The sequence below is a fragment of the Salvelinus alpinus genome, chromosome 4 (assembly GCF_045679555.1).
Source record: "Salvelinus alpinus chromosome 4, SLU_Salpinus.1, whole genome shotgun sequence".
NCBI classification, from domain to species: Eukaryota; Metazoa; Chordata; class Actinopteri; order Salmoniformes; family Salmonidae; genus Salvelinus; species Salvelinus alpinus.
In genome coordinates, this window is record NC_092089.1 from 37,918,403 (window position 1) to 37,943,975 (window position 25,573).

At 41.8% G+C, this 25,573-nt stretch overlaps 3 protein-coding genes across 4 annotated transcripts; 2 read left to right on the plus strand and 1 right to left on the minus strand.

Annotated features, from left to right (window-relative positions):
* Positions 1-2,104, plus strand: LOC139573481 (popeye domain-containing protein 3-like). The gene is made up of 3 exons (XM_071396973.1): positions 1-653; positions 737-845; positions 1,408-2,104. Exons 1-3 carry the CDS (start codon positions 151-153, stop codon positions 1,732-1,734), a joined length of 939 nt encoding a protein of 312 aa, XP_071253074.1. The 5' UTR covers positions 1-150; the 3' UTR covers positions 1,735-2,104.
* Positions 2,105-2,492: 388 nt separating this feature from the next.
* Positions 2,493-11,628, plus strand: LOC139573480 (blood vessel epicardial substance-like). 2 transcript variants are annotated; one of them, XM_071396972.1, is made up of 9 exons: positions 2,493-2,647; positions 3,314-3,590; positions 6,693-6,817; positions 7,485-7,672; positions 7,860-7,968; positions 8,190-8,357; positions 9,111-9,252; positions 9,661-9,708; positions 10,505-11,628. In XM_071396972.1, the coding sequence occupies exons 2-8, from the start codon at positions 3,326-3,328 to the stop codon at positions 9,699-9,701; spliced, it is 1,038 nt and encodes a 345-aa protein (XP_071253073.1). In that variant the 5' UTR covers positions 2,493-2,647; positions 3,314-3,325; the 3' UTR covers positions 9,702-9,708; positions 10,505-11,628. The 2 variants fall into 2 exon arrangements, with proteins under 2 accessions (XP_071253073.1, XP_071253072.1); XM_071396971.1 differs by lacking the exon at positions 9,661-9,708.
* Positions 11,568-24,875, minus strand: LOC139573482 (protein lin-28 homolog A-like). The gene is made up of 4 exons (XM_071396974.1): positions 24,464-24,875; positions 23,747-23,931; positions 19,735-19,928; positions 11,568-16,794 (listed from the first exon to the last, which is right to left on the minus strand). The coding sequence occupies exons 1-4, from the start codon at positions 24,471-24,473 to the stop codon at positions 16,425-16,427; spliced, it is 759 nt and encodes a 252-aa protein (XP_071253075.1). The 5' UTR covers positions 24,474-24,875; the 3' UTR covers positions 11,568-16,424.
* Positions 24,876-25,573: the final 698 nt, after the last annotated feature.

Here is a 25,573-nt window from a genome sequence, read left to right on the forward strand (position 1 = left end):
CCGATACCCGGGTCATATTTTAAGAGGTGATATAATCAAAACTTAGGGCGATTACATTTTAGGGTGGAAGTCTCGGTGACGTTTCACTTATTCGTTTTCTCTTACCACCTCTCAGTTTTCTGAAAAGTGACGTGCTCCACACGCGCGACAATGGAGGCGCCAGAATTTTTCCCACCTTCTGAAAACTTGACGGCGGCTGTCGTGCACCCGTTATGCGAAGAATGGAAGGGGGGATCCGAGGGTGCCATCTTCCACCTCGCCAGTATCTTCCTTGTTTTGGGGTTCATGGGAGGGAGCGGGTTCTATGGGCTCCTCTACTTGTTTACCTTTCTGACGCTCGGTTTCTTCTGCACAACCATTTGGTCATGGTCGGACGCATGCACCACCGACACCTTTTTGTGGAATTTCGCTCTCTTTGGGATATGTGCGGTTCAACTTGTGCACGTCGCCTACCGGTTGAGGAACGTTACTTTCGAAAAGGAGTTTCAAGATCTGTACAGCTACCTGTTCAAAAAGCTGGGGGTGTCGCTCACCCACTTCGGCAAGATAGTCGCCTGTTGTGAAGGGGACATCCACACTATAGAGAAAGACCACTGTTTTGCCATGGAGGGCAAGACTGCTATTGATAAGCTGTCCGTTCTTCTGTCCGGCAGGTGCATTTCAACTTCACTTTGACATTTTATCCAACTGTATTTGGTGTTATGTCATATAAAAAGCCATTTTTTTTTTTTTACAGAATTCGTGTGACAGTAAATGGAGAGTTTTTACATGACATATATCCTTTCCAGTTTCTCGATTCACCTGAATGGGACTCTCTCCGGCCGTCAGAGGAGGGAGTTTTCCAGGTAAATAGTAAACTGATCGAATAAAGCAAATTTTGGCTAATGTGTCTGGCATATACACTGAGTATACAAAACATTGGGAACACCTGCTCTTTCCATGACATAGACTGACCAGGTGAATCCAGGTGAAAACTAGGATCCCTTATTGATGTCACTTGTTAAATCCACTTCAATCAGTGTAGATGAAGGGGAGGAGACAGGTTAAAGAATGATGTTTAAGCCTTGAGACAATTGAGATATGTATTGTGTATGTGCGCCATTCAGAGGGTGAATGGGAAAGACAAAAGATCGAAGTGCCTTTGAAATGGGGTATGGTAGTAAGTGCCCGGCGCACCGGGTTGTGTCAAGAACTGCAAGCTGCTGGGTTTTTCACGCGCAACAGTTTCCCGTGTGTATCAATAATGGTCCACCACCCAAAGGACATCCAGCCAACTTGACACAACTGTGGGAAGCATTGGAGTCCACATTGGCCAACATCCCTGTCGGGAGTGCAACTCAATGCTAAGAAGGTGTTCCTAATGTTTGGTATACTCAGTGTATAAGCATTCGTGTTTTCTTTCCCCAGGTGACCCTGCGTGCAGATAATTGCTGTAGGTACGTTTCTTGGAGACGTAAGAAACTGTACCTACTCTTCGCCAAGCACCGCTATATCGCCAAGGTCTTTGCGCTCGTGGTGCGGAATGACATCGCGGACAAGCTGTACTCCCTCAACGACAAGGCGTTCGACAGCAGCGGGTTCCGATATGATCTCCGGTTACCCACCTACTGTCACGTGTCCCCGTTGCCAGAATTAGACCGAACAGATGGGTTCCTACGAGTCCCAGCGCAATATGACCATGGCCACCGTGGCCGTGTACCTATAACTATAACAGCACCCGAAGAGACTGACTAGTGACTGGAACGGAACTTTTAAATGTTTGTTTTTCATTAATGGATGTTGTTTTTGTCTGTTTGTTATCCTCAAGTCCTTAGCTTATGCCATATCCATAGCCTATGTAGTTTACGCATCAACATAGAATACATTGTAGCACATCAAGTAACCCTCCACTTGGTTTTGCCAGACATCATGCAATAGGCGCGTGCGTGTGTGGGGGGGATTTTCTCTGCATCAAAATACCAGTGAAATGTTACCCCCTGATTCCTGTTTGTTTTATAGTGCACTTTACTACCTGTCTGTCTTAAATTGAGACTGTATTTTCAATTGCCTTATTGAGTTTTTTTTGTCAATATTTATGTTTAATCATAAAAAAGTATTAACAATGCAATGTGGCCCTATACGTTTTGTATCTCGAATAACTTTCATTAGGCCTGCAACATTTTCTTCGGAGAGCGTGAATTTCTGTGGAGCATCAACAGGTGTGTCAATCACTTTCTCGCGCTGATCATGGCGCTGACCTTGGTGCTGATCTCATTAATATCCGCTCTTGTCACCCCATCACGCAGCTCATGTCACCTCTGGAGGGCGAAGGAGCACTGTTCAATTAGGTTTACCAACATCTCGAAACACATAACACGATTCACTCGACTGGCTTCATAATATTTGCTGGCTGCTAGGCTATATTATCAGTTCTCAAAAAGGGAAGTTTTACCTCCCCCTGTTGGCGTGCCCGGACTTTGCAGGTGCGCAGCGACGGATAGTGTTGACTGCTGTCCCCTCGCCTCTTGCCCATTTTAGTCAATGCCTGTCAGCTCGCTGGAATGTGCGACTCACATTGTGCAGTCCCCCAGCTCGCGAGGACCTTACATTTATAGCTCCTCAATACTTGTCCATTGTTTTCTATTCGTGATCGATTGTTGTCAGATTGGTAAGTTACATCTCCCATTCTCTTTTATTTTACTCTGACTGAGTGGTGAAAGGAAAGTTAACGCTCAAACAAATTAGGCTATTTCGTAGGTCCCGTTAATTTTCTACAAGCAGCGTATTGTAGCCGAATCATTTCGCACTTTTTCCATATCCATTTCATAACCTATATCTGAGGGACTGGCAGTCAAATATTGTTGCGCGTTGGTCGGCAGATCCGCTCAAAAACCCAGCAATGTTAAAGTGAAACCTTTCAATATCACTCCAGTGCTGTATGATCGGTATGATGAATTCCCAGGCTATTTACAGTATTAAATCAGTTAATTGCTGAATCAAATATGAACTTGACAGTGTCAGTAGGCCTATAAGCATCTCAAAAGTTATTCTAATGCATTACTACATAAAAGAAAACATTTGGAAATACAGTAATCTGTTATGAAAATCTATTGAAACCTGAGGATATTGAGATTGTGATAGTGACAAATTGATGTACACTATGAGAACAGCAGCAGCGTGAATTGACATTACAACTGCAAAAATCTGCTGTTTCTACCACCAATCCTGTAACACTTAACTTGAAAGGTACCAACATAATACATTCATAACATGTACATACCCCATTCATAAGCAGTACATAAACAACCACAACACCCTCCCCACCTCTCTCTAGGTGAGGATCAGGATGTCTACCTCTCCAGAGATGACCAGTAGCCTGTTCTACACCACCCTGGCCCCCCTGCGGTCGGCAGTCCCTGGGTCTGTACCCGGGGCTGGAGGTGGAGGTCTGGTGATGACCACCATGGAGCCCAACGTAACCTCCTGTGAGGAGTGGGAGGAGGCCCACCACCTGCTGTTCCACCTGGGGAACCTGTCTCTCCTCCTGGGCCTTGTCATTCCCACCACCCTGACCCTGCACATGATCCTGCTGCGCCTCATGCTGATGACAGGTGGCTCCATTCTGGCCTCTGCTGGCCCAGATTACAGTCCAACTCGGTGGTCATGATACGATTGCATTACACACTTTTCAGTTTCATTACCAGCTCTACCACCACAGTATCTCTCCCTTCTCTCCAAAGTATTCACTCGTTCACTCCCCCTCAAGGATTCATATGCATTGAATTGCTTTTAGAAATGTGATAAACACTATAGTGAGTGAACGAGTCCACACTTCCTGGAGATGGGGGAGTTGATGCGGTAGTATAGCTGGAAAGGGACTGAGCAGAGTGGAATGATATCATATCATATGACCACTATGTTGGTGGTAGTACAACTGGGGAAAGGGACTGAGTAGAGTGGAAGGATATCATATGATATGACCACTATGTTGGTGGTAGTACAGCTGGGAAAGGGACTGAGCAGAGTGGAATGATATCATATCATATGACCACTATGTTGGTCGTAGTACAACTGGGGAAAGGGACTGAGCAGAGTGGAATGATATCATATCATATGACCACTATGTTGGTGGTAGTACAGCTGGGAAAGGGACTGAGCAGAGTGGAATGATATCATATCATATGACCACTATGTTGGTGGTAGTACAGCTGGGAAAGGGACTGAGCAGAGTGGAATGATATCATATCATATGACCACTATGTTGGTGGTAGTACAACTGGGAAAGGGACTGAGCAGAGTGGAATGATATCATATCATATGACCACTATGTTGGTCGTAGTACAACTGGGGAAAGGGACTGAGCAGAGTGGAATGATATCATATCATATGACCACTATGTTGGTGGTAGTACAGCTGGGAAAGGGACTGAGCAGAGTGGAATGATATCATATCATATGACCACTATGTTGGTGGTAGTACAGCTGGGAAAGACACTGAGTAGAGTGGAATGATATCATATCATATGACCACTATGTTGGTGGTAGTACAGCTGGGAAAGGGACTGAGCAGAGTGGAATGATATCATATCATATGACCACTATGTTGGTGGTAGTACAGCTGGGAAAGGGACTGAGCAGAGTGGAATGATATCATATCATATGACCACTATGTTGGTGGTAGTACAACTGGGAAAGACACTGAGTAGAGTGGAATGATATCATATCATATGACCACTATGTTGGTCGTAGTACAACTGGGAAAGACACTGAGTAGAGTGGAATGATATCATATCATATGACCACTATGTTGGTGGTAGTACAACTGGGAAAGGGACTGAGCAGAGTGGAATGATATCATATCATATGACCACTATGTTGGTGGTAGTACAGCTGGGAAAGGGACTGAGCAGAGTGGAATGATATCATATCATATGACCACTATGTTGGTGGTAGTACAGCTGGGAAAGGGACTGAGCAGAGTGGAATGATATCATATCATATGACCACTATGTTGGTCGTAGTACAACTGGGGAAAGACACTGAGCAGAGTGGAATGATATCATATCATATGACCACTATGTTGGTGGTAGTACAACTGGGAAAGACACTGAGTAGAGTGGAATGATATCATATAATATGACCACTATGTTGGTGGTAGTACAACTGGGAAAGACACTGAGTAGAGTGGAATGATATCATATCATATGACCACTATGTTGGTGGTAGTACAGCTGGGAAAGGGACTGAGCAGAGTGGAATGATATCATATCATATGACCACTATGTTGGTGGTAGTACAACTGGGAAAGGGACTGAGCAGAGTGGAATGATATCATATCATATGACCACTATGTTGGTGGTAGTACAACTGGGGAAAGGGACTGAGTAGAGTGGAATGATATCATATCATATGACCACTATGTTGGTGGTAGTACAACTGGGAAAGGGACTGAGCAGAGTGGAATGATATCATATCATATGACCACTATGTTGGTGGTAGTACAGCTGGGAAAGGGACTGAGCAGAGTGGAATGATATCATATCATATGACCACTATGTTGGTGGTAGTACAACTGGGAAAGGGACTGAGCAGAGTGGAATGATATCATATCATATGACCACTATGTTGGTGGTAGTACAACTGGGAAAGGGACTGAGCAGAGTGGAATGATATCATATCATATGACCACTATGTTGGTGGTAGTACAACTGGGAAAGGGACTGAGTAGAGTGGAATGATATCATATCATATGACCACTATGTTGGTCGTAGTACAACTGGGGAAAGGGACTGAGCAGAGTGGAATGATATCATATCATATGACCACTATGTTGGTCGTAGTACAACTGGGGAAAGACACTGAGCAGAGTGGAATGATATCATATCATATGCCCACTATGTTGGTGGTAGTACAACTGGGAAAGACACTGAGCAGAGTGGAATGATATCATATCATATGACCACTATGTTGGTGGTGGTACAACTGGAAAGACACTGAGTAGAGTGGAATGATATCATATCATATGACCACTATGTTGGTGGTAGTACAGCTGGGAAAGACACTGAGTAGAGTGGAATGATATCATATAATATGACCACTATGTTGGTGGTAGTACAACTGGAAAGACACTGAGTAGAGTGGAATGATATCATATAATATGACCACTATGTTGGTGGTAGTACAGCTGGGAAAGACACTGAGCAGAGTGGAATGATATCATATCATATGACCACTATGTTGGTGGTAGTACAGCTGGGAAAGGGACTGAGTAGAGTGGAATGATATCATATCATATGACCACTATGTTGGTGGTAGTACAGCTGGGAAAGACACTGAGTAGAGTGGAATGATATCATATCATATGACCACTATGTTGGTGGTAGTACAGCTGGGAAAGACACTGAGTAGAGTGGAATGATATCATATCATATGACCACTATGTTGGTGGTAGTACAGCTGGGAAAGGGACTGAGTAGAGTGGAATGATATCATATCATATGACCACTATGTTGGTGGTAGTACAACTGGGAAAGACACTGAGTAGAGTGGAATGATATCATATCATATGACCACTATGTTGGTGGTAGTACAGCTGCCTACTGGAGTTTTCTCAAACTAGTTTAAGAATTTACCGCTATAGGGCAATATGAGGATATAACTCAACCAATAACAACTCAAGTGTGCTTTATTACTTCCTGTTCCTGTCCCTGACAGGAAGCTGTCTGTTCATCACCTGGGCAACGCTGTACCGGTGTAATCTGGATGTCATGGTGTGGAACGTGGTCTTCCTGCTGGTCAACTTCATGCACTTCTTCTACCTGGTCTACAAACGCAGACCTGTGAGTTCTGCCCCAACCCAACACAGTCCAGTTAGAGGCAGACTGTGGTCCATTTATATACAGTACATACATACAGCTTAGAGTAGGTACAAGTTGCCTGGAACAGTTATTTTGATGAGGACTTTTGGAGATTCGTTTTCCATTGTGTCTCTCAGCGGTGAGACAGCGTCACATCCCCCTGGGGTTGGGGCCACTCTGTCTCTCTCTACCTAAATGAGATGCAGGTCTTTGAAATGCACTGCTGCAACCAGGGGACTTCTAGTGTGTATTGGGCCTTCACATAACTGACAGAATGGGACCACCTCTCCTCATAACGAGAAAGGAAGTTATGTTTACGTCTTACTGCTGTCCTCTTCACTCCCATGTCTCTGCTCCTCCCTCCATCTACTAACACTGAATGACATACATGAGTGAATTGTGTCCTATCAATTCAATATCAAGGATGAGTAGAACTTGGTGGCCCTCACTTTATGTTGGCTGCTGTGGTGACATTGTATTAAAGACCCTAAAATATACCTAATGCCTGGTCCTTTATGTTACACCCTGTGGTTATCCACCCTGAATCAGGAGCCTAGCTCAAGTCACGTCAATCATCCATCATAACACTTTATATTCCACTCTATCAGCTATAGACAATGAGCTGTAACCGTGCTATGTCTTCTGTCAGATTAAGATTGACAGGGAGCTGAAGTCAGTGTACAAGCGGATGTTTGAGCCGCTTCACGTACGCGAGGCCCTGTTCCAGAGACTGACGGGCCAATTCTGCACCATCCAGAGCCTGAAGAAGGGACAGGTATATGCTGCCGAGGACAAGACCTCCGTGGATGAGCGCCTCAGTATCCTCCTTAAAGGAAAGTAAGTATCACTCTGAGACATCTCCCTGTCACCTATCTACCATGTCATTCCACCCCAGGTTTTCCCTGAATGATGATCAATAATGATAATAATAATGATCAATAAGGTTTAGCAGTATCTGTGTGCATCTGTGTGCATTTGATCCATCCATGGTCATCCATGTTGACTATATGTTTTTGTGCGACAGAATGAAGGTGTCATATCGAGGTCATTTCCTCCATAACATCTACACAAATGCCTTCATCGACTCCCCTGAGTTCAGATCAACCCAGATGAACAGAGGAGAAAAATTCCAGGTAACTAGACACTCAGATTATTGAATGTACCATTTATTTATTTTTTGTATTCTTTTTGTATTCTTTTTGTATTTTATATATACATATATAGGTGTTCCTATATAACCCAATTTACCACTAACCCATATTCCAGTTGATAGTGTATCCATACTGGGTAAAACCAAACATGATAGGGCAGGTTTGTTACCATGACAACCTGTGACTTGTTGATTCATTTACAGGTAACCATCATGGCGGAGGAGAACTGTAAGTTCCTGTGTTGGTCCAGAGAGAGGCTCACCTACTTCCTGGAGTCTGACTCCTTCCTGAACGAGGTTTTCAGGTACCTCATTGGCAAAGACATCACCAACAAGCTGTACTCGCTCAACGACCCCACTCTCAGTGACAAGGTGGGTTTAGTCACTGTTCAGAAATTGAGACACTGTAGTTTGTATTGTCTACAAACATACACGGATTGTACAAAACATTAGGAGCACCTTCCTAATGTTGAGTTGCACCCCCCTTTGCCTTCAGAACAGCCTCAGTTCATCGGGGCGTGGACTCTACAAGGTGTCCAAAGTGTTCCACAGGGATGCTGGCCCATGTTGACTCCAATGCTTCCCACAGTTATGTCAAGTTGGCTAGATGTCCTTTGGGTGGTGGACCATTCTTGATACACATGGGCAACTGTGAGTGTGAAAAACCCAGCAGCGTTGCAGTTCTTGACACACTCAAACCGGTGCACCTGGCACCATACCCTGTTCAAAGGCACTGAAATCTTTTGTCTTGTCCATTCACCCTCTGACTGGCACACATACACAATCCACGTCTCAACTGTCTCAAGTCTTAAAAATTCTTCTTTAACCTGTATCCCCTTCATCTACAATGATTGAAGTGGAGTTAACAAGTGACATCAATAAGGGATCATAGCTTTCATCTGGATTCACATGGTCAGTCTATGTCATGGGAAGAGCAGGTATTCCTAATGTTTTGTACACACAGTGTAATTGTGATTTGGTCATTAACCTTCCTAAATTATGAATTGTCTCCTTAGATTCAAATAACAATGATTATGTAAGAAATTATTATGATGATGGTGGTGGTGACACCGATCATAACAATGATGACGATAACAATAACGATGACTATGTTGACATGAACAGGCAGCGAAGAAGATGGAGCGTCAGCCCAGCCTGTGCTCCCAGGTCTCTATGATGCAGATGAGGAACAGCATGGGCAGCACCAGTGACACCGACGACATCCTGAACCAGATCCACCGTGGAGGCTCCAGTGGATCCTCACATCGTAAGTCTCACCACCTCCCATCAAGCTGTGATACTATTGGCCCATCTGTCAGTGTCCAACAACCTGATTAGCTATTGAGTCTGAAAAAGACTGACAGTATCATTCTTGTAATGCCACCTTTTAATAGTGACAAAGTTTCGATTCACAGTGAATCTTTGCCAGGTCAATAGTAGCTGTTATACAGTCACTTAATTTACTCAAATCATGAGGCAATCTGGGTTGAGTCCGTCTTCATCGTTTACCCCTCATATCCTCTCTGATGTGTGATGTTAACAGTCACTAAATCCTTGTTTATTAGGGGTTTAGCTCCAATCTGACAACATTGTTTACTAAGTGTTGTGTTCTAGTTAGAGTTGTTCTCTGACATTGTTTCTCCTGTCCCCCCCCCTCCTCCTCCTCCTCCTCTAGCTGTGAATCAACCCACTCTCTCAGATCACACCTTGCCCTGAAGGGGGTGTAAGACTATCTCTTTTCTCCCCATCCCACTGCCCTCAAATTCACCTTCCTAATGCCTGAGTCCCAGATCTGTTTGTGCTGTCTTGCCAACTATCATTTGGCGTGACAAAGACATAGGAGTTGGCAAGACAATTGAAACAGATCTGGGACTCGGGCTAGTTCATTCCCTCAAACCCAACCCTAAATATTTAACCCTACAGCTCTGCACTATGTTGCCTGTTCTAAAACGAGTGATCCCCGGTAACCTGGTTTGTCCTTTTAACATCTTCAAAGTTCAGTGTTTAAGAGTAAGACAGCATTCATTCATATCATCCATCCTGTAGTAATAGTGCTGCCGTACAGCTCCTACTCGAACACGTTCAGTATTTAGACATACAAGATACTCTTTAACCCCAATAGCTTCTACATTATCCTGTTGCAATTTCCATATCAAATGTAGGGATTGAATTGCAAATGTGAGGGATATGTCTGGAAAAGGATTCAGAGTGCTTTTGTTTTCTTACCATGATTTAACTTCACACTGTCTTCCCCCTGTCTCCAACACAAACATACAGTATGTGAAATTAGGGCTTATCTGTGTATTCTGTCAAATGTGTGGTTGTGATTCTGTTTTGTTTTTAAAGTATTGTCATATGAGTCAGAATGAAGGCTTGTGGAATTTGTGACCTATGACAACCTCGTTTGTGCCACCTTTATGGTGTGTTTGACTGTGACCATATGGAAACACACACGGTTATATTAAAAAAACACACACACACCTCTTTTCCCACGCTAATTGTTGTGTCCTTCTTTCCAGAAAAATCTCCTGGCTCCAAGACATCCAAAACGATGAAGCCCATTGAAGAACAAATGGAAGATGACGTCTTTATAGAGTCTGAGTCAGACTCTCCTGTTAAGAAACGCCACACCCACTCGACAGCCATAGAGGTGTAAGATGTGACATTATCCTACAACAACAGTGCTGACCACCCACCTATATTGTAATCTGATACAGACCCTGGTTAGTTATGGTAGAATAACTTAAACAATAGCTTGAAAAAGGCTTTTACATTATCAAAATATCTATGTACATGTATCTAGAAAACGGAACTGCACATTTTGGCATCTCACTTTGTCTTGTAGTGTTTGGTATTATTGTGAGTTTGTAGCTGTTGTACTTTTTAAATCCTGTTTGATTGGATGTTGTACAATGCCTTTGCTGTTCATTCCTACACAGTGAGTGTTCAAAAAAGTATTAAGTGTCACAACCAAAACATTTTATGGTAAGCACAACCTCTGAGGAAGGTTTATTTTAAATATTTTACTCATTGTGTGACATATTGTGTGATAAATTATCTTATTTATGCACTGAGCTTCTGCATGGTTGTGTGTTGATGGATGTAGAGATTTAACAAGTTAAACCTCCTGGTCAATGCTAACCATTTGAGGCTGTTGTGCTGTTTTTTCACGGCTATAAGTACACAAGCTTGGGATCACTCTTTTATGCCATGATTGTTACCTTGTTACCATGATTAATTACTCAGAGGGAACACCTGAAAAAGAAATCAACAGAATTGATGCATTTTTATCCTCTAGCGCCCTCTAGGAGCTATCATGAGTACTACCGGTTTCTTTTCTCATTCTGAACTCCTGTCACTGTTAAAACCAGGTCAATGTTCAAACTCATTCCATGGAGGGCGTGTTTTGGTTTTCCCTTTCAATTAAGATCTAGACAACCAGGTGAGGGAAGTTCTTTACTAATTAGTGACCTTAATTCATCAATCAAGTACGAGGAGCCAAACAGAAACTCGGCCCTTCGTGGAATGAGTTTGACACGTGGTTTAAACCATCACATCCCTGAAAGATCAACCAGACCAAAAGAAGATGTAAGCAACATGCTTTATTATTTCAGTCAAATAAACCTTTTGAATATCCAGACAATCCATGATTGATGTAACAAACAAAAAAAGACGTTGAATACAATGAATGAATGAAAACAATACAACAGATATCAGTGCTCTTTCGAGATGTTAAGACAATCTTCTGCTATGGACAAACACTTGATTGTTTTATACAACCACAACACTAAAAATACATACATACACAAGCTTTTATTTTTTTTACAAAAACGTGAGTCCATCACATCACAATATGTCCTTTATGTGGGCTACTCAACAGTGCTTTCTGGTTTGTATTTGGGGTATATATCTCCCCAATAAATGTGTTGGTTCAGTCTGCATCCACAGGGCTGTCTCAACTATTACAGAAATGTTGCAGAATAGTTGGGGTCAATTCCATTTCCATTCAGGCAGTTCAGGATTTCAACTGAAATTTAAATTCCATTTTACCTAATTGCTTTCCAAATGGAATTGGAATTTTAGTTTCCAACCTGAACTGACTGAATTGAAATGGACCCCTACCCTGTTACATAACCATGAGATAGCGATTCACTGTTGTTTATCTGTTATGAATTGATCATTAATACACACGATTAGATGATATGATCCATACAAGGTTAAAACAATATCAGTAGTTGCATCAATCTCTGAGGATCACACATAACAGAGAGGATACAACACACACCGAGGTGTTAAAATTGTCAAATAAACAAAAAATATGACTAAATGCTACATTTTTTGTCAGATGAGTTTAACAGAAACCACAGTTCCATATGTCCAGCGGTGATTTGATATACACTGACTGTACAAAATATTTCTTACATAATCATCGTTATTTGAATCGAAGGAGAAATTCATAACTTAGAAGGATAGTGACCAAATCACAATTACACTGAGTGTACAAAACATTAGGAACACCTGCTCTTTCCATGACAGACTGACCAGGTGAATCCAGATGAAAGCTATGATCCCTTATTGATGTCACTTGTTAACTCCACTTCAATCAGTGTAGATGAAGGGGAGGAGACAGTTTAAATGAGGATTTTTAAGCCTTGAGACAAATGAGACATGAATGGTGTATGTGTGCCATGCAGAGGGTGAATGGGCAAGACAAAAGATTGAAGTGCCTTTGAATGGAGTATGGTAGTATGTGCCAGGTGCATCTGTGTCAAGAACTGCAACGCTGTTGGGTTTTTCTCACTCAACAGTTTCCCGTGTTTATCAAGAATGGTCCACCACCCAAAGGACATCCAGCCAACTTGACACAACTGTGGGAAACATTGGAGTCAACATCGGCCAGCATCCCTGTGGAACGCTTTCGACACCTTGTAGAGTCCATGCCCCGATGAACTGAGGCTGTTCTGAGGACAAAAGGGTGGTGGGGTGGTGCAACTCAATATTAGGAAGGTGTTCTTAATGTTTTGTACACTCAGTGAATAAGGCCCGTGTGTAGGATTTCAGTTTGGTCCTTTGTCTAAGTGGTGTGACCAACGAATGCTAAGACAAACAGAAACCATAATGTAAACAGAATATAAATTACCAGAACTTACCACTAGATGGTGGTATGCACTTACAATAACGCACAGGTTCAGACAGGTGTGGACATGTCTGTTTACAATGTAACATGGACATAATAACAGTATGTATACCTAGAACTCAGAGGTAGTTACTAAGATCAGTACTTAAGTCTATAGAGTTGAACACTAACTCAATATCACATGGTTTGCTTAAAACAAAAACACATTTAGTTCTATGATGATGATTCCCCTCAAAATGAAAAGTAAACTTTTTGGTAAGTTCCCTGAGAACATTATTTCTCCTGTGAGAAAATATAAAATTTGAGTCCTCCAGGGATCTAGTTTGGTTTGTGCTAATGTTTGATTATATATATGATCTATGAGTATAACATGTATTCACTGTCAGTAAACATAGTAGAGCCTAGACGTTCAATTCATAGCTGCATTATAGAACATATCAGGGCTTTGTTTCATGCAGTATCATGCCCTTCAGTCACGCAGTCAACAGATTGAAGGCAAACATTTCACCCCATTGATTATTTGTCATCTTACACTTCCTACTAAGGTCATTCAATTAGATTAAGTTTGATTTGTCAACACACATTAAGAAGTGACTGCTCCGCTGACACACTGAGAATTCCCTTTCACAGTCAGTCAGTGCAGCCGTACCCTGTGGGAGAGAGAGTACTGTATGGTCATGATATGGTGTGAGTAAAGTTAAAACAAACATAAACCATGTCTCCTTATAAATGCATTCAACATTCATCTTAATATTTACATTGAGTATTCTTATTGATGAGGATGAATGAGACCATGAGGAAGCAGGTATACTACTTCTTCACTGCCCTGAACAGACAAATGATCATATTAGCATTGGTTTAGTTAGAAACAGTTTCCCAGAGACAGATCTAGTCTAGTCCTGGACTAAAAAGCACGTTCAATGACAATCACGATTCTCCATTGAAAGGGCGTTCTAGTCTAAGACTAGGTTTAATCTTTGTCCGGCAAAGAGGTATGAGAGCTATGATTGGGTTTGGGTGTCTTTGGCTACCGTCTGATGAAAAACGCACAGAGAAAACAAAGGCTTCGAACCGCCCCGTGTAGTTCTCCAAAATAGAGAAAGAAAATCAAAGAAATACTTCCCGTTGGAACAGGTGAATGGTGAATCCATGTGAATGGTGAATCCATGTGAATCCAGGTGAAGGGTGAATCCATGTGAATCCAGGTGAAGGGTGAATCCATGTGAATCCAGGTGAAGGGTGAATCCATGTGAATCTAGGTGAAGGGTGAATCCATGTGAATCCAGGTGAATGGTGAATCCAGGTGAATGGTGAATCCATGTGAATGGTGAATCCAGGTGAATGGTGAATCCAGGTGAATGGTGAATCCATGTGAATGGTGAATCCAGGTGAATGGTGAATCCATGTGAATGGTGAATCCAGGTGAATGGTGAATCCAGGTGAATGGTGAATCCATGTGAATGGTGAATCCAGGTGAATGGTGAATCCAGGTGAATGGTAAATCCAGGTGAATGGTGAATCCATGTGAATGGTGAATCCAGGTGAATGGTGAATCCAGGTGAATGGTGAATCCAGGTGAATGGTGAATCCAGGTGAATTTGAACAGACTGAGCTTTGGGACAATAGAGTTCAGATCAGGTAAATTATGAAAAAAGAAAGAACAAGATTGCTTTGGCTGTTTGTGTGTCAGTCCCATTCCCAGTTGTCTTCTTATTGCAATTGATAGTAGAGCGGATGTCAATGAACCTGACTGAGCAATGGAAACACAAGGGTGACTGACCATCCCTGTGCTACCAGTCTGAGGTAGATGAGGCTGAATCTGGCCCAGGAGGTAACTAAGAGTATAGGTCTATCTATGTGGAGATGGATTGAGTTGGCCCAGGAGGTAACTAAGAGTATAGGTCTATCTATGTGGAGATGGTTTGAGTTGGCCCAGGAGGTAACTAAGAGTATAGGTTTAGCTATGTGGAGATGGTTTGAGTTGGCCGAGGAGGTAACTAAGAGTATAGGTCTAGCTATGTGGAGATGGTTTGAGTTGGCCGAGGAGGTAACTAAGAGTATAGGTCTATCTATGTGGAGATGGTTTGAGTTGGCCTAGGAGGTAACTAAGAGTATAGGTTTAGCTATGTGGAGATGGTTTGAGTTGGCCCAGGAGGTAACTAAGAGTATAGGTTTAGCTATGTGGAGATGGTTTGAGTTGGCCCAGGAGGTAACTAAGAGTATAGGTCTATCTATGTGGAGATGGTTTGAGTTGGCCCAGGAGGTAACTAAGAGTATAGGTTTAGCTATGTGGAGATGGTTTGAGTTGGCCGAGGAGGTAACTAAGAGTATAGGTCTAGCTATGTGGAGATGGTTTGAGTTGGCCGAGGAGGTAACTAAGAGTATAGGTCTATCTATGTGGAGATGGTTTGAGTTGGCCCAGGAGGTAACTAAGAGTATAGGTCTATCTATGTGGAGATGGTTTGAGTTGGCCCAGGTGGTAACTAAGAGTATAGGTCTATCTATGTGGAGATGGTTTGAGTTGGCCGAGGAGGTAACTAAGAGTATAGGTCTATCTATGTGGAGATGGTTTGAGTTGGCCCAGGAGGTAACTAAGAGTATAGGTCTATCTATGTGGAGATGGTTTGAGTTGGCCCAGGAGGTAACTAAGAGTATAGGTCTATCTATGTGGAGATGGTTTGAGTTGGCCGAGGAGGTAACTAAGAGTATAGGTTTAGCTATGTGGAGATGGATTGAGTTGGCCGAGGAGGTAACTAAGAGTATAGGTCTAGCTATGTGGAGATGGTTTGAGTTGGCCTAGGAGGTAACTAAGAGTATAGGTTTAGCTATGTGGAGATGGATTGAGTTGGCCGAGGAGGTAACTAAGAGTATAGGTCTATCTATGTGGAGATGGTTTGAGTTGGCCGAGGAGGTAACTAAGAGTATAGGTTTAGCTATGTGGAGATGGATTGAGTTGGCCGAGGAGGTAACTAAGAGTATAGGTCTAGCTATGTGGAGATGGTTTGAGTTGGCCTAGGAGGTAACTAAGAGTATAGGTCTAGCTATGTGGAGATGGATTGAGTTGGCGCAGGAAGTAGCTAAGATGTACACAGTTTAGTAGAGGGAGAGTCTGGGAGGGATTGGGGAAGTAAAATAGATACTTTACTGTCCATTTGGTTAGAAATGTGGATCTGCTTGAGGTTGCTCAGGAGGTAGCTCAGGATGTGTCTGTGTGAGGAGGAGACTGATCAGACTGAAGGAAGGTGGTTTTATTGGACCAGAGGTAATACTAACAGGTGGCATCCGTCCATGGTGGATGTGGATCAGGATTGTTTCCACCTGTGGTGCACTCCAGATCTCCTCTGGATCTGTGCCGGGTCTTCCGGAGAGCTGGAGGACTTGCTAGAGGACTTGCTGAGGGGGGAGGAACTGTCCTGAGGGGGCTGGGAGTGCCTGTTTCCCTGCCTGGGACTGGGGCTGTAGGAGGTGGTGGTAAAGGTACCGGGGTACTGGTCCACAGTAGTGCGTCTTCCCTGAGTGGCTGTGGCAGGGCCAGGAGACAAGGGGCCGGGGGAGCGGTGAGGACAGTGGGCCACCATGTGCGTCGCGCTCTGGCAGTAGTGGCACTTCTTTGGCTGGGGCGGCAGGCCACACTCTTTGGCATGGTGGTCTAGTCCTCCACAGTTATAGCATCTGAGACACAGAGAGATGAGATCCGTGTCACATTCCAATTCACAAACAAGCAATTTCTTTCAACTTCAGGGCTTAAAGTGCGTATTTATTCTGAATTCAAAGAATAATACCTAGAACTTCTTATATGGGTTATCATTACATTTTCTCTAGAATGTAATATGGTACAAATACAATTATAACATGCTTACTAGATTGGTTGAATTATATTTACCCAAAATCTGTTGGTCCAAATGTATCCTTTAGAAGGCAGCATTTCACATAGAATACACCATAGAATATGCATAGAATACACCATAGAATACACCAATACTGAACCTTTAAGAGAAAACAGTTAAAGTGACCAATGCAAATACAATACTTCTCATATGTGTTCTCATCAAGAGATGACAAACCAAATAAATAGATAAATAGCTTATTATTTTCCCTGCTAAAATGCGCTTAAATAACAAATTTGCACACTTGCTGATATTTATAGCTTACTGCCAAATGTCTATAGAAATGCAGTATGTCAACAACAGGCCTAAGGCCTGCAATAAATAACCAAGACGCTGCTCACGGGCGGAAACAATGACAAGGCGAAACATTGATGACAAGGCGAAACAAAGCAGGGCTCCACACAGGGAACTAAGTCGTGTCACTCCAGCCTGTCACATGGTCTGTTTTACTGAATCAAATAGGAAGCTATTCAATGAACTGGTTAATATAAGAGCAAATCATACCAATTCATTTGCAATAGACGTGATCATTAGATATCAGGTCATAAACAGATAGGCTCATTACGACATTATTAACTTGCAGTCAGATGTTATAAGGCTACATTTCAGGCCGGTCACCCAAAAAGTTACATATTGCAGCTTTAACTCTTTCAGATGGAAACAAAGTGTTTCGCATGACTGAGCTGGAGGCTTGCAGGGGGTCCCTCGGTGGCATCTTCAATTAGAACATGCGAGGGGGGAAGAGGGAAGGAGAGGAGAGGGGGAAGGGCATTGGAATTTAGGTTTCATCCAGGCTAGTTCGCTTGCTTGGGAGGTTACCTACCAATACCCCCTCCTCCACTTCCCAACCCCCACCACATAGACTCCCATTCTAGCTGGTAAGAGTGAAAACCAGTTTTCACAAGACAAGCTGCCATGATGGTCGTAAATGTTTCAAAATTGTCCCTGAATCTATGTTTTTATAACATATCAATCACATAGGCAGGCACTGTTTAGACACATGGTTACATAGTTTCCACAACGTTTATGTTTGCATCATTTCTAATACTTGCATAGAACAACAAATCAGCTGAAGTTTGACTCAAGTAAACCAATAACTCAAGTGAAGAGAAAGGTGTTGGCACAATTTATTTGTAAATTCCAAAATGTTCAAATATTGTCAATGTTTATAAGATCGGGGATGTCACGTTCTGACCTTAGTTCTTTTGTTATTTCTTTGTTTTAGTATGGTCAGGGCATGAGTTGGGTGGGTTATCTATGTTCGTTTTTCTATGTTGGTTTTTTCGTTTGGCCTGGTATGATTCTCAATCAGAGGCAGGTGTCGTTAGTTGTCTCTGATTGAGAATCATACTTAGGTAGCCTTTTTCCACCTCTGTTTCGTGGGTGCTTATTTTCTGTCTTTGTGTATGTCACCAGACAGGACTGTTTCGTTTCGTGTATTCTCGTTTATCGTTAGTTTTGTTGTTTTGTTCGAGTTTCGTTTTCATTAAAAGGCATAATGAACACTTACCACGCTGCACCTTGGTCCTCTGATCCTTACTACTCCTCCTCGTCAGAGGAGGAGGAAGACAGCCGTTACAGGGGAGCCAAGAGTTTAACTGTGTAACACTGTAATACATCAACCCATTAAATAAAAAATATGATAAACCAATATAAAAAAATAAATGCTGGTGGATGTTATTAAAGGGAATGTAGTGTTTCTAAAATGTTTTTAACCTGCCTATTTGGATCCAACCAGCAGCTCTGTTACTGACCCAGAAAGGTTAGGGGTTAGAGGTCAACACACTGACCTCAACATATTTCTATTCCTGCCTTGAAGAAAGATCCTTCTTACATTATAACAATGGGGAGGGAAATTAGGATGAAATGTCTACACAAAAAATAAGTAGACATTGTTAAATAAATGTGATCATTGATGTAGCATAGGCCTAACTCAGGTCATAAAATTAGTATCCTCCATAACACAACATGATGCAATATAACATCACCTAACATGATGAATAAAAGGGCAATCCTGTATAAAATAAAAAGCCTGTTTCTGAGAATTCCTCTTCAGTCTAAAGTGATATTTGCTATCCATTACAACATTGCATCTACCAATCTATGTCAGTGGGGTAAAGGACAAATTTGTATTCAAAGCAAATAGCAGCCAGCAGTAGAGCCTCAAAACCAACCATCACGGAAATAGCAGCACTTAAACCGACTAGACCTCCGTCATACAATATTGCTGTAAAACCATGGCAACTGGAGCCCTATAGAATAACAGTTTGGGTGGAAATGAAGCACCACACAGGAAATGGTCAAGCACAATCACATTCATTATTTATACTAAACTCATCATACATTTGACCTCTAAAGGAACACCATGTAACAGAACCTCTACAAATGTGGACCTTTGACATAATGTAAATATTGCAGCAGGTATACTCCACACAGAACCTCTGAATCATACACAGGTAAATACGAATATGCAGCTACTGCTAAATATATTACATCAATGCACACATACACAGGCACACGCACATGCATGTATGCACATACAAACACACACACACCACTAATGATCACCGCAGCACTACCCTGTTCCTTCCAACATCATTGTCTGTTCTGTTGCTAGTCTCAATTCCCTCCCTGCAGCAGCAGGTCTTAACCACTCTATATTCACTCATAACAGAACATGAAAGGAAAGTCTGTTCTAGTAATTATATTTCTATGGTTCACTCACCGGTCTCCTTTTGGCTTCCATCTCTGCTGCGGGGCTGGGGGCTTGGGTTTCTGTCTCCTCTCACTGCCCGAGCAGGGGCCTCCCTCGGGGCCCGTGACTTGTACAGACTCCAGGCCCCTGAGGGACCTCTGGAAAGTAAACTCTAGTGGCTCTCCCTCCCGCAGGCTGCGAAAGCCCTCCATGTGCAGTTTGCTCTGGGATAGAAGGAGGAGGATAGGACAGGATAGGGAGAAGAAGACACAGGTTACACAGGGATCTCCTGGTCTAGTCACACACAGTAAAACTAAATCAACCCACCTCTCCATCTAGGTCTCAATCAAACAGATGGATGAATCAAATTCATCTATCTACATCACATTTGATAATTTGCTACCATGTATCCAAATACGTGCTTGAGGACTACTTTTATGGTAAAGACAGACATAGCCATCATAATGGCTGATCCCTACAGTCACTTGCTCCCTGCCATTCCCTGGGTCTGTCGCTGTGTACTGAGCACATTAGTTCACTTCCAATACCAGAGGATTCAGATGGACCATAGCACACTACAGCAGAACACTAGACTTTTAGAATTGACGCACAAGGGAATTTTAGATCTTTACACAGACCCACAGAGACACAGACCCACACAGGAATGCGAATAACTGTACTTTGAGCAGGATATTGTTAATGCCAAGTAGAAAACGAGGTATGGTTGGTGTAACATTTACATTTTTTACATTTTAGCACACACTCTTATCCAGAGCGACTTACACTTAATGCATTCATCTTAACGTAGCTGGGTGAGACAACCACATCTCACAGTCGTAGTGAGTAAAACTTTCCTCAGTAAAGCAGCTATCAGCAAAGCCAGTGCTAGTAAAAGAAGTCAAGTTTCAGTCTTACATGATGATCTGTGAACTCAATCATCGGAATCTTAGGCATTCAGTTGCTAATATAGATCACTAAATGTTTCTAAAACAATTTAATGGCAAGTGAAAAAGTATTTTGGTGTAAAAAAATGCATTTGTTGTATATAATCTTGTAATAACAAATCTATTATAATTACTGCAATTATCATCACTATTGTCCCATTATAAAATACAACAAATATATTTTTACAGTATTTAAAATATGTATAAAAAAAACAAATAATATCTTACTGTTTGTGAAACTTTAAAACAGTTGGTTCCTTTCCATATTTGTTAGAAATATATTTCTATGTATGATCTATTCATGTATCAAATACTAATAAATGCTTGATTAAGGTTCATGAGTTCTTTAAATACATTTAATCCAAAGAAAAACACAATTACCAAATACTATTTTACAATTATTTTATTATAAAAATTTTAATAATAGGCATATATAGTATATAAATGGTAATACTATTTATGTTTTATCAAATTAAACACAGATAATTTAGGTTTTGAATATATTCAAAATATCCTAATAATCTCTCAATTAAAGCTTTATTCCTTTTCTTAAACAACTTTTCTTATTAAATTTACATCTAATAAAATTTTCATGGATCTTGTCCAAAATAAATGTTTACTAAATGAATTAATACATTTACAGTAACTTTTACCTCAACAACAGCATTAATTAAGCCAATTCACCCCCAGTTCACAATACATAATAACTTTATCTAATACACAAAAGGAATACCACTGATTAAAACAAATTATTTGATTTCTGTGAAAGTTGTTTACAGTAATGTAAATTATTGCATGTCTGACCGACTGCAGTGACAAACCCCTAAAAACGAATAACTCAATCGAGCAACGAATTAAAAAAAAAAACTAAATAACCCATGAATCCTAATGAAACAACATTCAACTAAACTTAATCCTAGTTCATCTTTACAGAGGCCAACAAAACTAATCTAGCCCATATTTCTACGAGTCACTCGAAGTCACTGATTTGTGTTTCAACAGAAGTCAAAGCATAGGTTCAGGATTCTCTGATCCAGACACCTCGTCCTCCCCCCGACATATTTGAGCCATCAGACCTCAGCCCAGGCCAGCTCTCTGTTAGCCCTGCTGGAGCCACCTAAACTCTGGGCTACCACAGACCAACCCAGCACAGCAGCCATTTTGCCTGTTTTCGGTTGGGGGATGTGGGAATGAAAAAGGGCATAGAAGAGAAGGGAAAAACAGAAAAAGTGAGCAAGGAGAAAGGAGGAACATGACAAAGAGGAAGGGGTGCAGGTATATACAGTACTTTTCTTTTTTTTCAGCACATGGTCTGTTTACTAGCTCTTCCAATAGTGGAGGAAGCTTTTGCCACTGGACGGCTTGATTGAGAGAAATGTGATATGAATGACAGGGTTGGAGAGGACATACATGTTGAAAAAAATGACAAAACCCTAGAGTTCAGGCTGGGTCAGGCTTCAGCAAGTTTAACTCCTGAATATACCTCAGGCGTTTGTTGAGCTTCAACTGTTTCATCGTCAACATATCACAACTAATTCCCAGTATAAAGAGAGAAATTCCCCCGCTTGAAGCAGTTCTTCAGGTCATTCTCCAAAGCCATATGCGGTCTCTCCACAGTCCTGTCTACAGAAGCATCCTGTTAGTCATTTGTTAGTCACAATCAAGCTATGCAAGGAAACCTAGCATATCAATCCACGCAACTTTGTGAAACATTTCCAGAAATCAGTCTCAGATTCATGCACCAAATATTTCCCAGTTAAAATGAATCTGAATTGTAATTGAAGAGTGAGTAAATCATGCATTGCAGTGGTCTTAAAAGCCCGTGGAGGCAGTGACTCAACATCAAACAAGCAGTGGTCAAAAGCACAGACAGATAACATACTGCAACTGCAATGCTCCAACAGTGTCGGTTAGCAGTTAGCTGCACTGTCGTCATAGGCATTTCATCAGCTGGTCATAGAAATCAGTCTTCTCTATAATCAGTCCCTCTATCAATAGATGACTCACTGTAAGAAGGAAGTCATGTGAACACAAGTAGGTAGGTAGCTTTTTTTTTCTTTCTCCCCTTTGAGGGAAAAAAACACCAGGAAGAGGAACAAACAAAGGCTGGTATTAGCCTAGCCCTGGAATGAAGGAGGAGCCTGCCAAACACACAGTGAGATGAGATGGACTGATGAGCAGTCATAACCAAGGATCCACTCCAGCCAGTCTCCCATCGCATCATACACTATATCCCCCACCACACCACTCCCCAAACCTATGCTGCCCAAGCAAATCCTACTACATTTACATTTGAGTCATTTAGCAGATTCTCTTATCCTGAGCAACTTACATACGTTTTCGCACTTGTTCCCTGTGGGAATCTAACCCACAACCCTGGCATTGCAAGCGCCATTCTCTACCAACTGAGCCACACGAGATGGGGACTTGGCAAGCTAAATTAAGCACACCTAAAATGTGGCAATTTTGGGGTGGATTTGGTGGAATTCTGGCTCTAATTGGGCTGTAAAGTGTCAATAGAATCTAACAACATGGCACGGGATGGTGAAGGAAAGCAGTGCTATAACATAAATAGCCCAAAGCCCACACAGGAGTGAAATAATGTTCAAAATCTAAACCTGGTTGTGAGGTTGGCCTCTAAGCACATGTTTAACCTGACCACTACCATGCATGCACCACCTGTCTTTTCTTTGGCTTCAGAAAACCCCCTCTTATACAGAGGCCCTTCCCCCTGTCTTCTGGGTCTATAAAACATGACAAGTAACATCTATCAATCACCCAATTTTCCATTGCAAAACTATTTCACTATAACAATCATTTTCCCGAATGTTAATTATTTCCTGTAGTCCTACAGACATCCTAAATAGAAGCTCATTCATGAGGATGCTACAACTTAGGTGTTACAATGTTACCACTGCTCCTCAACAATGTGCATGTGTCTCAGAGATATGTGGTAGATACAAACTATCCAATAGCCTGCACTGTGTGATCACCTCGTATGTGGGACAATTTGTATCCAACTTGTGTAGACATGAGGGTTCAGCTTGACTATCTATCAGCTGATTATTTGTATCCATAGATGGTTCAACTTAACTTACTTGGTGAACAAATACATCCATAGGAGGATCTACGGGAGTTCCCCCACGACTAGTCATGGATATAAACCCGAAGCCCATCCGCACATTGAACCACTTGCAGTGGCCTGCGCCGGGCATGGACTGTTGCTGCCCACCCTGCAAGGATCCTGGCTCCTCTCCTCTATCACCACCTTTGCCCACCCCTCCTGAAAGCAAGTTGAGAATACAATGTTAAAACATCAATGAAATCACTTCCCATTCGTTTCAGTAAAACTTATTTGGGCAAATTATTCCACTTCTAAAATGTATTCTGCCTTGTACACAATTCATATGCAAAGTACTTATTTTCCAGAGCGGGTAACCAACTCATAAAGAACATAAAAAAAACTTTATTTACATGATTTGCCAGCAGATGGAATTTGCTTTGCTTTGATGGCTATCTAATAAATAGCCATCATAGGCTACTCCAACTTGGATATTGAAGTGTTTATATATCAGCTATGAACTTTCATCTGCACTTGCATCACTTTTAATTTTCTAACAACAAAGGTGAAATAACAGGTGTCCATTGTCACCCATAAACCTCAGCAAAAAGCGCACAAAAAAACTCGAAGTATATAGCAACCGCTGTGGGCGGTAACAACATCTCGGAGGCTACAGTCAGTCCCCTCTCCTTTCCCAGGAAAGAGGGACGCCAGAGAGACAATCTAAGCAGAGATACATAGAATATAGAATAACCTTCGGCCATGTTTCCCTGCCAAGTTTCCGCTCCAAACTTCGGTGATATAAACCCTGCTGGTCTTGATATTGTTTATTCCTCTGCGTCAGTCGAATATTCTGATTCGAGCGACCATACTTTTGCGTGCATGATCCAACGTGCGTTCCCCCATAGATTTTCAGCATATTCTTCTATGGATTTCTCTTGCTTTGTTCACGTGACTCTGTCAATTTACATGCTTTCTGGCGACTATTTTGTTCGGTCCGTGCAATCTGGGATCCTTAGGATGTCCCTAACCATTTGAATTTGAAATGTAAAATGGTTACGGTAGTGGTTAAGGAAAGGGTTTAGTAAGGGTTATGGTTAAGATTAGGGTTAAAGTAAAGGTAGAGGTTAAGATTAGGGCAGGGTTTAGGGTATGGACGTCCCAAGGATACCGGATAGCAGTGCCATTTTTTTCTCCTCGAATCCAGGCAAAAGAGTTCGTTCGGAGCACAGAGATAACCAATCGTCGTTCCACAAACCGAACATCAACATATTTGTGTAGGCCTATGCCACGTTTATTTATTCATTAGAAGTTTCAAAACATAAGTATTTGGCACGCAAATGCTTGAGTTGTCATTTCGTGCCAAGAATAAACTGAATAAGTACCCTCATATATGTGTGGAAATGTGGTTATGTTAAATACATAGGCATATCCTCAAGTCATGATATATACAGTACCAGTCAAAAGTTTGGACACACCTACTCATTCAAGGGTTTTTCTTAATTTTTGTACTATTTTCTACTTTGTAGAATAACAGTGAAGACATCAAAACTATGAAATAACACACATGGAATCATGTAGTAACCAAAAAAGTATTTAAATATTAAAAAAAAAAATATTATTCAAAGCAGCCACCCTTTGCCTCGATGACAGCTTTGCACAATCTTGGCATTCTCTCAATCAGCTTCATGAGGTAGTCACCTGGAATGCATTCCAATTAACTAATTAATTAATTTGTGGAATTTCTTTCCTTCTTAATGCGTTTGAGCCAATAAGTTGTGTTGTGACAAGGTAAGGGTGGAATACAGAAGATAGCCCTATTTAGTAAAAGACCATGTCCATATTATGGCAAGAACAGCTCAAA

Bases quoted from the DNA above. Each gene is read 5' to 3' on its own strand.
- LOC139573481 (XM_071396973.1), top strand. From the start codon at position 151: ATGGAGGCGCCAGAATTTTTCCCACCTTCTGAAAACTTGACGGCGGCT. The intron at 654-736 runs GTGCATTTCAAC...TTTTTTTTACAG, and splicing joins TCCGTTCTTCTGTCCGGCAG to AATTCGTGTGACAGTAAATG. The intron at 846-1,407 runs GTAAATAGTAAA...TTCTTTCCCCAG, and splicing joins CAGAGGAGGGAGTTTTCCAG to GTGACCCTGCGTGCAGATAA.
- LOC139573480 (XM_071396971.1), top strand. From the start codon at position 3,326: ATGTCTACCTCTCCAGAGATGACCAGTAGCCTGTTCTACACCACCCTG. The intron at 6,818-7,484 runs GTGAGTTCTGCC...GTCTTCTGTCAG, and splicing joins TGGTCTACAAACGCAGACCT to ATTAAGATTGACAGGGAGCT. The intron at 7,673-7,859 runs GTAAGTATCACT...TTTGTGCGACAG, and splicing joins AGTATCCTCCTTAAAGGAAA to AATGAAGGTGTCATATCGAG.
- LOC139573482 (XM_071396974.1), bottom strand. The intron at 19,929-23,746 runs GTAAGTTAAGTT...CTTCTATCCCAG, and splicing joins TGGATGTATTTGTTCACCAA to AGCAAACTGCACATGGAGGG. The intron at 16,795-19,734 runs GTGAGTGAACCA...TCTGTGTCTCAG, and splicing joins TGGAAGCCAAAAGGAGACCG to ATGCTATAACTGTGGAGGAC.